Source organism: Hemibagrus wyckioides, linkage group LG03, assembly GCF_019097595.1.
Source record: "Hemibagrus wyckioides isolate EC202008001 linkage group LG03, SWU_Hwy_1.0, whole genome shotgun sequence".
Lineage (NCBI taxonomy): Eukaryota > Metazoa > Chordata > Actinopteri > Siluriformes > Bagridae > Hemibagrus > Hemibagrus wyckioides.
In genome coordinates, this window is record NC_080712.1 from 1,397,711 (window position 1) to 1,410,890 (window position 13,180).

General features: G+C 39.3%; 1 protein-coding gene across 1 annotated transcript; it reads right to left on the reverse strand.

Annotated features, from left to right (window-relative positions):
• Positions 1–2,054: 2,054 nt before the first annotated feature.
• LOC131346629 (putative C-type lectin domain family 20 member A) lies at positions 2,055–7,252 on the reverse strand. The gene is made up of 6 exons (XM_058380169.1): positions 7,164–7,252; positions 6,076–6,137; positions 5,546–5,917; positions 4,700–5,029; positions 4,504–4,595; positions 2,055–4,312 (listed from the first exon to the last, which is right to left on the reverse strand). The coding sequence occupies exons 2-6, from the start codon at positions 6,110–6,112 to the stop codon at positions 4,172–4,174; spliced, it is 972 nt and encodes a 323-aa protein (XP_058236152.1). The 5' UTR covers positions 6,113–6,137; positions 7,164–7,252; the 3' UTR covers positions 2,055–4,171.
• Positions 7,253–13,180: the final 5,928 nt, after the last annotated feature.

Here is a 13,180-nt window from a genome sequence, read left to right on the forward strand (position 1 = left end):
ATCAGTACATAGCAGACTGTTCACACTATGACAAAGTCATGTACCAGTGCTGTCTCAGAGACATGCTGGATACTGTGGAATGGGCTAAAGAAATGCCAAACTCTTTGTTAACATTAAACAATCCATGAGCTCTGCTCCAGCTCTAGGTCTCCTAACTACAACATTCCATTTCATCTCTATGTCACAAAGTGATTGGGGCATGGCCACGTGAGTCTTGGCCCAAGAGCACGGTGGTGTTTGTCATCCAGTAGCAAATCTATGTAAATGTCTCATTCCTTTGGTCCAGGGTATGCTTGCATGTTTGTGTTCAGTTGCTGCATCTGCTCTCAGATGCTGAAAGAGTTGTTCTTTCACACCCACTTATACTACACGCACCACATCGGGTAGTCACCATTCTCAATAATATTCAGACACAACATATGACCGCACAATGTCATTCAGGCTATGAAGCCATCCTTTGTGCCACACAAAATCTCACTATCAAACCCGTAAAGGCCCAAAACAACCCAGCTGTCCTACTCCACCACCTCGTGCGCTTTTGTTCAGAGGAACAGGTGACTGATGGCTGGTTGGAACACGACTGTCTGGCTAAGATTTCAGAATCGTCATCTCTGCATGCAGATCTGTCTGGGGCACACATATTTGTAGATGGCTAGTGTTCTAAACACAATGATAATACCACCTTATGTGGGTATTCAGTCTGGTCTTTGCCATGGTCTTTGTATGTTGTACACAAGGCTCACTCTATTCCTCTTCTTTTAGCTCAAGCAGCTGAACTTGTTGCTTTAACAAGGGCATGTTGTCTGTTTAAAGATCAAGTTGTGACTATTTATACTGATTCGCAATATGCTTTTAGTATAGCTCACAATTTTGGTAGGATTTGGCATGCACGTGGTTTTAACGCTGCAAATGGTAAACCCATGCTACACTGGTTTTTGAACTTTTATGTTATCTTTTAAATGTTACCTAAACGTGTTACCTAAACGTTCAGCTGTCATCAAGGTCAAGGTTCACGACCCAGGAGATTCTGAAATGGTTCGTTGTAAATCTCTAGCTGATGAAGTAGCACAAAACAGCCACTGTACTTTCTCTGTTTACACACATTTTGACTCAACTAGATATTGACATATCTTTTCTCTAAACACAGGCTATAAAATAGGGAACTTTTTTGTTTTGATCTTTTGAGTACTGTTTGCCCTTAGACAAGGACGCTGTGACACTGTGCTGTAATGTATATGTGACAAATAAAGGCTGTTTCGTTTCGTTTCGACTGCCCTCAGTGCCACATTAAACTCCCCTGTTCTGTCATGTCATTTCCCGTGCACCAGTTTCATGTTTTTTCACATGCTGCACGAAGAGGGGTAATTAGGAATATAACAATTATGTATTCTAAATGTATCTAAAACTGCCAAATTGCTACTCAATGCGTGTTTGATTTGTGCTAAAGCTATCATTCAGGGTAAAAGTTCTTTGTGAAATTCGTATTTGTATTCAAAATCACAACTATCTCCCTTTCAGATAACTATAGGCAGGCCAATTTCAACCCTTTGTATTAAAAGTAATCCTGGTGTTTCCTTTTCAGGTAACCTGGGGGGGATTGTCGGCGATTATACTCAAACACTAATTGAAAAATTAAACATTACGTATGATAATGTCTCTGCCTCTCTCCCTCTACTCATAGAGCAGCCAACTCACGGTTTTTCTCCCAGGTGATGCAGTACAAGAAAAAGCCTCATCTCTAGTCATATTAACAAGATTCTTCAGAGAAAGGAGAAACTCAGCAGTCAAGCAGCACTTAGAGGGCCTCACCTCATCTCACCTTTTCACATACACATATAGGAAACTTATGTATTAGCTTTTACACCTGTCCGATAATCCGACTAAGACTAGGAATGTTAACGTGCCTAGACACTGGTTTTCTAGATTCTTTGGTCATTCTTAAACTTGCTCACACTGTGATCCTTATAGACTAGACCATTGCTTAGAAAATGTTTATTATACACATAATTATATTAGTGTATAATGTGTGTTTATTATACATATATACATATATATTAGTAGGGGCCTTATGCTCCTGTGTATGTAGACTTATGCCTCAGCAGCAGTGTGGTGGGAAATTTGGCCTGTGATTTTGTTTAGAAATTGCTCGCAAATTGTCCAACGTTCATAATGCATAATGCTATTGGATTTTGTATCCCATCGTACCAGTCACTGTGATCATCATTTCGCCTCTCTGTTGTTAGCATGTATTTTTCAGTACATTTCTGTAGTGTAGGCAATCCGTACACACCCTAGACAACAACCCATATGTAGCAGTTCCACTCAATACTACAAAGTAGGTCTTGCTTCTTACTGGACATGACCACCCTCTGACCTCTGGCATGCGCGGCATTAAAGGGTGACTGTTTGAGGTTGGGCCTGTGGGATGGCCCAGTTGTCAGTGAGGCTGTCTTTGATGCTCCTTAAGAGCATGCACAGGTCCCATTGGGACCTAAGAAGGCGTTGATATATTCTGAGTATATCTCGGCACGCTCTGTCCTGGGCTGACTCTGGCCCTTGGCTGAGTGTTTGTCGCCATTTGTTTATGACCTCATCTAATTACCGTGATATCCTTTGTTTTGTCCTAGAAATTCTTTCTGTTATGTTTTGAGAACATGTGCTGAACAGTCACAGTGACAGTTCCATCTTCCGTATCTTAGATAGGCCTTTACGTAGTAAACTCACAAAACTGCCAGTGAACATGTCAACCACCACGTCTGTTTCTGCTGATGTCTTTTGTTTACCTATAGATAATAATGAAACTTATACCTTTTTTCTGTATACATACTGTAACGTCGCCAGTGCCTTCTCAGGCAAACCCGCGGCCACCAGCACGCTCTCTTATAGCCGCCGGCTCACGTGCCCGCAATTAGCGCAACTCGTGGCACCTGCATGCGTTGCTGCTTAAACCACAGAACTCCTTCACTCCGCGTGCGGACACAGTCTGTGCTAGAATTAGGGTGGGATTCTGTATCGAAGCGCAATGCGCGGTGAGAGGTACTATCTAGAGGTCTAGGATCACTAAAGGCATCCCTTATTCTCTTCTCGGTATTTGTATCAGAGCTCTAGGCGCTCTGAGAGGTAATATTACGAAAAGCAGTTTAACAAAGTTTTCACTAAACTCAGAATACGGTGACTCGTATCGGAGCGCTCAGCGCCTCGAGAGGTAATCTCGAAAGTGGGCGGGGCACGAGAGGCTCAGCAGCGTAGCGGTGCAGCTTCCTGATCCTCTCCTGCGCATTTCCCCAAATGACTCTTACGTCTTCGCTTGGTGAAGCGGTACCGTGTCTAGAGATCGCAACCTCCGCGGTTCGAACCCCGCTCTGGATGTTCCTTCCAAGCACTCCACTCTACTTTTCATCTGCACTCTATTAAAACCCTCATTATCCCATTATATTATTCTCCCATCCTTCATAACTGATACACTCAACAATTCTACTATACATTGCTTCAGTCGCACACTTTCCCTATCTGCCCCGGGCACCAGTCCGCTCTCCCCTCAGCATCCTCGTAGAGGACGGGGCTGACCCGGTACTTCCCCCTTCCTAACGTACCGAAGATCCCCCCGTAACAAGTAGTGTATGTATTATAATAGAACATGACGTTTCTTGTCTGATTTAAATATAAAGCTTAACAAAGAAAGATGAAACAGTTAATTAGTTGAATGTTTAAAAAAATCCTACACTGATACATATACATAGATTTAGCATGTGGTTATATGCTAATATATACATGACAGAGCAATTACACAGAAGATTCCTGTTCCATATTATGTATTCTAACTAAAGTTATTTGATTCATTTAGCAATTACTATTAAAGTCTTCAATCATAATCTAAACACCCCAAACCCAAACAAATCAAATGTAAAAGCTGGAATAGCTAAACTGTTTGAAATGTCAGCTTGGCTCTTAGTTTGGTGAACTGGCTCGTCTGCTGATAAGCTGTTACTAGTTTCAGTATTTTGGATTCCAGCTGCTTTTAGTTTTAACTAAAGAAGAATTCCAACATCATCCTCAGTGAAATTGTTAACTCTGGGTCTGTTAAAGTACTACTTAAGAATGCTAAAATATTACACACACTCTGTGTCCTCAAACTAAAAGTGATTATTGCAAATTATACATTATTTGAGATTTAGAGATCACAAGTCTCCCTAGTTTTAGTCACTGCAGTAATATTTTCCTCCTCCTTGTGAAACACCACTCCATCTGGTTGCTTTCTCCACTTCACAATGATGTTCTCATTCATTCCATAATCCTTCAGTTTCTGCTTGAGCTGAAGAACAGAACATGACTTTAGTTACTGAATCATACAGGATAGAGAATCTCTTGTGAGATTTGTAAAAATGCTACATGAGATGTATTATGATTACACTACAGTCTGTTCATGTCACAGTTTGATGAAGGCTCGAGGTCTGGCTGCAGTAATGAGGAGGTGACTGTACAATGAGTGAAGATGAAACCCACCTTCTCCTCGATGGCTGCCATCATTGCAGGATCATTCACATCCTGACTGGACTTGACCTTCATTTTTATGGTCTTATGCTGTTCTGGGAACACTGGAGGTAGAAACGCAGATGTACATAGAAATAAATGTAAAAAAAAAATTCAAGAATCAATTTAATTTAGTCTAAATATGAGACTGAATTTAATTTCAACTCACAGTAACAGAAGAAAGGCAGTATGTTTGAGCACTGTTCTACATCAGCCTGACCACCATTTAAATAGACACAACTTTTATTCATCAAGTAATCCTCAATGGTTCCACGCGACCACGTAATGATGGACACATCAGTCGTCTGGTCTGTCCAAAACCAGGGGTCTCTCATGAGGCCAATCCAACTCAAATCGTTCTTACTCCCTATGATTGAGTTTTCTGTTGCATTTCTCGCACTGGCCAGGTCTGTGTGATGCTGCCTACAGTAGCTCTGAGCATCATACCAAGTCATACGCTGTGTGATAAGAATGTAGCTGTCAGATCCAGTCTTCCTGTCTGTGAGAATCCACAAACAGTAACTCAGTAATAATTATAGACATGAATGGAACAGGTTATTGGACATGGACTGCTCTGTGACTATATAAAAGTATTGTTTTCCCTAAATTGTATCTGGTACTGTAAAATGTAAAAAAAAATAATATAAATTAAATAATGAACTCTATTTTTTTAAAAATGTGTATTTCTGAGGCTTTCCAAACCAAGCCAGGTCCAGCAATCTTGAACAGAACAATGACAGCTGAAATTCTGTATGTGCCGTATTATTTGGCTAAAATTTCTTAAGAAAAAAAAAAAAAGAATGGAGCATTTTTCTATCCGAAGCCCAAAGCCTCACTCCTGTGGCCTCATTCCCGACCCAACTTTCCAAGCCTGTCACATTTTTATATATAAATCACTGAAATTTTGAGCTCAAAATTAAAACACCTATCTAAATAAAGATTATTATTTTATTAAGATATTATTAGTAGTAATATTCTTGAAATAATTTATATAGAATAAAATGTTCTTCCTCACCATCAAAGCACACAAATGGTACTCTCCATGCACATGGTGCATCATGCCAGAGACACTGTTGAGTAAAGACACAACGTTCATTTCCCATCATGTTTTCAGGCTCCCCGGTTATCCAAGATGTAAAACTTCCCAGTGGTTCATTGCCCATGGACCATTGCCACTTGTTGATGTTAGTGTACATTCCAATCCAAGCATTGGAACTGAATTGTTGTGTCTGTGCTACATTCTGAAGATTGGCCATCTCTTCATTACTTTTGATGATAGCCAGGTCAGTATATGTGGCTCGGCAGTAAGCCTTAGCGTTGTCCCAAGTTTTCCTCTCCTGGATCAGATAGTATGTACGAGAGAAAGACAGGACAAGGGGAAGGACTCCTGTGGAGGAGGAGGAGTTTATTTAGCTTGTGTAATTTCTGCTTTTTAGTGTGGATTTATTTTTCATTATTTGTACTTGGGTAGAACAAATTAAACAATTACAATTTGTGCACACATATGTGATGGTATTTTGTATAATGTGATTTATTTTCTCTCACCTGTGAATAGTAGGAGCACAAGAATATATTGCTTCATCACTGATGTGTTGCAGGAGATCTCACTGTGATATAAGAGTTGGAATTATAATCTAATTGAGTTCCTCCATTAACACATAGAAATACGTACCATGTTAATACACAAGAACACATTTGAAATTAAACACATTTTAATGGACCTTTTTCACAGCATACACTTCACATAAACAGTAAAGGACAGTATATTCACTCATTAATCTAATCTATTCAAATTTAATTATCTAATCAGCCAATCATGTAGCAGCAGCACAGAACATAAAATGGAGAAAAAGTCTGATCTCTGTGACTTTAACTGTGATGTGGTTGTTGGAATCAGATGGGCTCATTTGAGCTTTTCAGAAACCACACATCTTATGCTGGGATTTTCACACACACAACAGTCTCTGGAAAGTTAAAAAAAAAAAAAAAACACCTCCTGTAAGTGGAATTCAGGTTTAGGAATGAAGAAAAAGAAATTCCTAGTGTTTATTTTGGATGAACAGGGGACAGAGAGATAAATCAAGGCAGTAACATTATGGCCACAACCCCAGACTACAGAGGAAGTTCAAAGACAAATTCATACATCCATCTATTTTCTGTAGTGCTTATCCTAAACAGCATTGTGGAGAGCCTGGAGTGTCAGCAGAATCAGGCACAAAAATGTGAGACACCCTTAATTGTACTGTGCATTGTAAACATGGTACTTATTGTTTATGTATTGTTTTTTAATCATTTTATAACATTAAAATTTTAACATTTTGATGGCACTGGCTCAGGATGCCACCATCAGAATTTCAACTAACACAATGACAATAAAATTTTCTCATTTGAATCTTGAATATTGAATCATGAAATATACAGCTTTGGGCTAAGTTAATTTTAGTTAAATAAACATTGCGCAAATTGTTTGTAGTCATTTCACTAAAATTATTATTTGATGTTTCTTCACAGTAAGCATAAATTATGCTAAAAACAAGAAATTATCACATCTATCTATGCTATTTATAACAATTCCATTTATTAATTCAAAGGGGGGAAAAACTAAGGCTTTAAAGTAGAAAACTGAAAATTACCTAAAATCTGAAGAAGGTAGATGATCAGTCTTGCAGAACTAATACATCTCACTGTCCTTCTAAGAGCTCTTTTCTAGTGTCTGATAGGCTGCTGCAGTCTATTTTACTTAAATCTGTAAATCTTATGCAAACTACTTGTGCATGTTTACATGTCATTTAACTTCTGATGCTGTGGTTGGACTTGCGCTCGAGTCTCCATCATTGAACATATTTCACAGTCAGACTGTGTAATAATTTTTTTCTCCATAAGCCATCAGACTGACACCAACACTGTTACACTTCCTCCTCATTTTACAGCATTTATTAGGGCCCAAGCACTAGCAGTGTGGAGTGCCCTCTTGTTCTTCTAAGGATTATTATTTATTTATTCATTTATTTTAATATTTTCTTTTTTCTTCAATCATCCAGGCCCTTTTGGGGGTCTTAATATGCTTAAAAACTCATGAAAATCAGCAGACAGGTTGGAATCTGCAGTCTTTAGGAGGTCACTGTGGCTCGGCCCTGGGCGTGGCACACACTCATTACCGCACCCCCTGGAAAATCTTGCTGCATAGCTGATACACACTTACACGCATCCATGCACAACTTGGTCCACACTTAGATCTCATTGAACTGAACAACTTTCACACTGCATGTCATTAAGTCTAATCCACAGGAAGTGAGGTATTTTGAGTTGTTTGCAAAACGCACCCAATGGGATTTGAAATGCTCCTCCTAGGGAATTGATACAACCGCCACCAAACCCAGGCTAATATGATCTCAAGACACTGATACAACCGCCACCAAACCCAGGCTAATATGATCTCAAGACACTGATACAACCGCCACCAAACCCAGGCTAATATGATCTCAAGACATTGATACAACCGCCACCAAACCCAGGCTAATATGATCTCAAGACATTGATACAACCGCCACCAAACCCAGGCTAATATGATCTCAAGACACTGATACAACCGCCACCAAACCCAGGCTAATATGATCTCAAGACATTGATACAACCGCCACCAAACCCAGGCTAATATGATCTCAAGACATTGATACAACCGCCACCAAACCCAGGCTAATATGATCTCAAGACATTATTATAACCGCCACCAAACCCAGGCTAATATGATCTCAAGACATTATTATAACCGCCACCAAACCCAGGCTAATATGATCTCAAGACACTGATACAACCGCCACCAAACCCAGGCTAATATGATCTCAAGACATTATTATAACCGCCACCAAACCCAGGCTAATATGATCTCAAGACACTGATACAACCGCCACCAAACCCAGGCTAATATGATCTCAAGACACTGATAATGTAAGTTGATGAGGGATTTTTGATCTCAAACGGTTCAGCCGTGAGAAGCCCTTAAACTTATAGCGAATAAAACGAAACAGGAAGTGGCTAATAACTTGTGTACATTAAGTGATCTACATGAAACCTTAGGATTATGTTAAAAGTAGAAAGCTGATCACACAGATATGACAACTGTGAAGCTCAGTCATAGCGCCACCAACTGACACCAGGAAGTGTGTCACTTTTGAAATCTCTAATATTTTGTCCCTTACTTTCTCCTGATTTGGTTCAAAATCAGTCAGAATAATGGAAAGACATGGCTGATTTGAAACTGTAAAGGAATTTTTGTTACCTTGAATCGTGTTACTATGTTACTATTTACATAAGAACATAATAGAAGAAAATTAATGTTCTCATATCTTAACAATGGAAAGTCCTAATGTTTCAAAACATTTTTACAACTGGTTGTGAGTAAGTTTGCTTAGTTTCATGATTTTGTGACGCTCAAACGGCTCACAACAAATTTTTACATTCATGAGTCCATTGACTAGACATGGTTTTGGCCTGACTCCTGCAGTACTAGAATATGTCCAGCTCTTTCCCCTGTATTTATTTATTTTTTTAAAATATGGCTTCATGTTCACAATTTATATATACAGAGTCAACCAAAAAATGTATATACACTTCAGGAGAAGAAAAATAGTATAATGTATATTTTATTGGAACAATATTAATATTATTTTCATATTATCATAATATCATCATATATATCAATATATAACATATAGCAATAAATTTAGTAATACAATATTGATACAAATTTTTCTTTTCCTGAAATGTGTATACATTTTTATGGGTGACTCTATATATTTATACATATATATATATATATATATATATATAAACTGATATAGAAATATAGTTTAGAGGGAGAGTCATTGTCCCTTTGGACATCACTGGACATTGCTATGATCTGTTTCATTACACCCAAACTGTCACTTTTGCCCTTTTATAGTTTAGAGGAAGAGTCAGTTGTCTTTTTGCCATCACTGGACATTGCCATTGCTGTGATCACTTTCATTAGTCCCAAATTGTCACTTTTGTCCTTTTGGTATTTACTCGTTAAATGCATGTACCCACTGTGTGTGGTGCGCCTGGGTGGCGATGGCACCGTTGCTTGGGCCCGATCATCGTTGCTTGCAGCTATATTTATTATATTGTAATATCTTTTTGCACTTTATTCAACACTAGAACTGTGCATTGGTCAGCATTGCACTGTCCTTCACTGTGCCTATTGTCCTGTTTTAGTAATTATTTGACTTCATTGTTTGCACACATGCACTTTATGTAATCCTTTGTAGTCCCATGTAATTCTGTGTAGTTTTATGTAACAGATTGTGCTGGAGGAATTGTTTTTGTTTGTTTTGTTTTACTGTGTACCAGCTGGTTGAGATAACAATAAAGCCTCTTGACTTGACATCATAGAAATGAACCAGTTCTAATTTATATAAAAGGAGTAGACACATGACAAATCATGTTATTGTGTTTGTATGTTTGTGTTCTTTTTTTACTTAATATACCTTTAAATTGGGTGAAATTGGGGAGAAAACCAAGCTATGGATTGCAAATTACTCTTTACGTGCCTCATTTGTTAAGGCTAGCTTTGGTGATTTGCTTAAGGAATTTGCATGGACGCTTCACTGCAATGCACCGTGTCTTACAAGCTTAGTGTCATGGCTGCCTTGATTTTGTCCATGATCAGAATTTGTGGTCTCTTCAATATAGGAAATCTTAAACTAAATTAATAATCAACTGTCATTTCAGTTACCAAGCAGCTTGGTACCAAGTAGATAGCTCATCAGCTGAAACTCAATCCCAGCAAAGATGAACTGTTGGTCATCCCAGGTGATCCCCAGGTCAGGATCTTGCATTATCTTTGAACAACTCCATGATCTCCCCTTCGGCCACTGCTCGCAACCTTGGGGAAACCATGGACAATCAACTGTCCTTTTCCCCCATGTTGCTAATGTGACACTCTCATGTCAGTTCCTTCTGTACAACATCCGAAGGATTTGACCATTCTGTAGCGTCTCCAGGTTGGATCATTTGTTCATGAGGCCAGTTGCATCCTTCTCAAAACTCAATTAACCATTATGCAGCTGATAACTGACCTATTTCGCTTATAGTTATTTCATTTTGACTCAACTGACATGCTGTAACTCGTGGGAGCCAGGCTCCAGGATGTCTGATGGCTCTGGATAACCAATGACCCCCCCAACAAGACTGGAGACAAAGGAGGAATCTTGTCTCCATGAATGTTGGAGTTCTGCAGACCATCAGTACTGATGGCCCAGCCTCACACCCCTGGAACTCCCCATCAACTTGTGACCTTAACATGCAAATCACCCTGCGGCTAGCAGTTTTACTGCCATTAAAAGTCAACAAGAATTCCCTAATCTAAACCGAATCAATGCCTTGACTGGGGGATGACCAAAGTTCTGACTGAAGACACACACACACACACACAAATACACATACACACACATACACCCACACACACACACACATACACACACATACACCCACACACACACACACACATACACACATACACACCCACACATACACACACACACAAACACACACACACCCAAAGCATCTGGAAACGCTCATCCTGACCCCCACACACACACATAAGGAGAGTTCCTTGATTCAAGTTTCAATAAAACAATAGTAAAACCCTACCTGACCCATGCCTAACACACCTGTATATGTATTCCCCTTTTTGCCGTTATATTTTTATGGTTGTATTACCACTCATGACCTGTTGTTCTGTGTTTTCATGAAACAGAACATGTTTTATAAGATAAGAATGTATGTTTAATTGCCTATAACCAGTTTCCTTTCCTCTCATACTGTCTCTTTCGTGTCTACTATCAAAATGATCCTCTTTTACTTTTATAAGCAATAGTGTAGGCCATGTGGTCATCCAAGTACATAATATGAGCCTACGATACTTTAATATAAACTTTATCTATTCCCCAACTTTACCATAAAATATGCAAATGAGTGACGGAGCGGAGACAAAGAAACTTTTTCCCTCCAAAAGTTTCAGGTGTTGGATTGGTCACTCTGAAAAACTGGGCACGACCAAGTGATCAATAAAAACCCTAAGCACCCATCTATCATGGCTCAGCTTTTTGCTCTGCTCAGCTCGGTTCAGCTCGGCTGCACGGGGGCCAACCCCCTCTCCGCTCTGTGGTCGGGGGGCCCCTGTGCGCCTTTTCTTCCCGGCACGATTCTATCGTCGCCCGACTCGACACCGATCTTTCTTCAGGACAAGACTTTCACTTTCTCCTGAGACTTTGCCGGCAGCTTCAATCGAAGAACTTTGTTTGCACCACCGAAACCTTTTTCGTTCCAGCAGAATCTCTTGCTTACTCCGAGGACTTCGAATCTCCGAACCTCCTTGATCCACTACATCAGGACTCTTATCAACGAACCAATGCAAGTAAAAGTTACTAATTATTTTAGATCCGCAATTTTAAGCTGAAGCCCCTTTATTAAGGCGAATCCTAATTACCCTGACGATTCTCACACGGGTGTAACCAAAACTCGATCTGAAACTTGCCATATTTGATCTCTTCTCTATTTCCTTATCTCTCTCTCTCTCTCGTTCTGATTTCCTCCGTATTCCCTTCCTTACTCTCTATCTCTCTTTGCCTCCTTATTCTCTCTCTATAATCCTTATCCTGTCTTTTATGTATGTGTGTCGTAGTTAGTATGTGTTGTGTGTTTTTGTTTTATTAAATGCATTTTATTCACGAGTGTTTGTCTCTGTGCTTTGCTCACAATTTCGGGGTCCCTGAACATTGCTCTTGCTACATGCTAAATTACAGCTAGTACTTTATAAAGTAGTTATTCTTTCTTGGCCAGGAAGATAACTTTCCCTGGAATTAATACATAATTACACTGTCTGTTCGGTGGACAAACAAATCAAATAATTGTGTTATTGATTCTCTAACAGTTAGTTCTAAAACCCCCATTTGAATATTTATAATTAATTATAACCAGTTATAATTACACTTAAATAAATTTTGAGCTAAATTCGTTACAATTCCTATCCACACAGGCTACTCAGGTGCTTGTTCAGTCTCTGGTCTACTGGACTACTGCAGCTCTCTACTGGCAGGTCTACCTCTGAATGCAATTCGTCCACTGCAAATGATCCAACATGCTGCTGCACAACTTGTTTTCAACCTGCCTAAGTTCTCCCACACCACCCCACTGCTGTGTTCCCTCCGCTGGCTTCCGGTAACTGCATCAGATTCAAAACACTGATGCTGGCCTAAAAGCCAAGAATGGACCAGCACAAATGACGACCGAAGACCTATCTCTTCCTGAAACACTTAAACTAGCTCTTAATTTTCCCTGTTTTTCATGTGTTGTTATATGTTGTATGTACATATTTAAAAAAAAAAAAAAAAAAAAGGCTAATGATATCCTAAGTCTGCGACCTATTGGACCAGTGTTATTGTATTAATTGATAGAGACTTTAAAGCACCTTTGTACGTTACTCTGGATAACAGCATCTTCCAAATGCCAGAAATGTAAATGTAAATGCAACCAACAATGAATGTACACACATTTGGAGGGTGTGTATTCAGCAAAGATTTTGGGCTCTGCTGTCCCTAATACAATCCTGATTGTTTTTTAAATAATA

Bases quoted from the DNA above. Each gene is read 5' to 3' on its own strand.
- LOC131346629 (XM_058380169.1), bottom strand. From the start codon at position 6,112: ATGAAGCAATATATTCTTGTGCTCCTACTATTCACAG. The intron at 5,918-6,075 runs GTGAGAGAAAAT...CCTCCTCCACAG, and splicing joins TGTGCTCCTACTATTCACAG to GAGTCCTTCCCCTTGTCCTG. The intron at 5,030-5,545 runs GTGAGGAAGAAC...GGATTCTCACAG, and splicing joins ACCATTTGTGTGCTTTGATG to ACAGGAAGACTGGATCTGAC.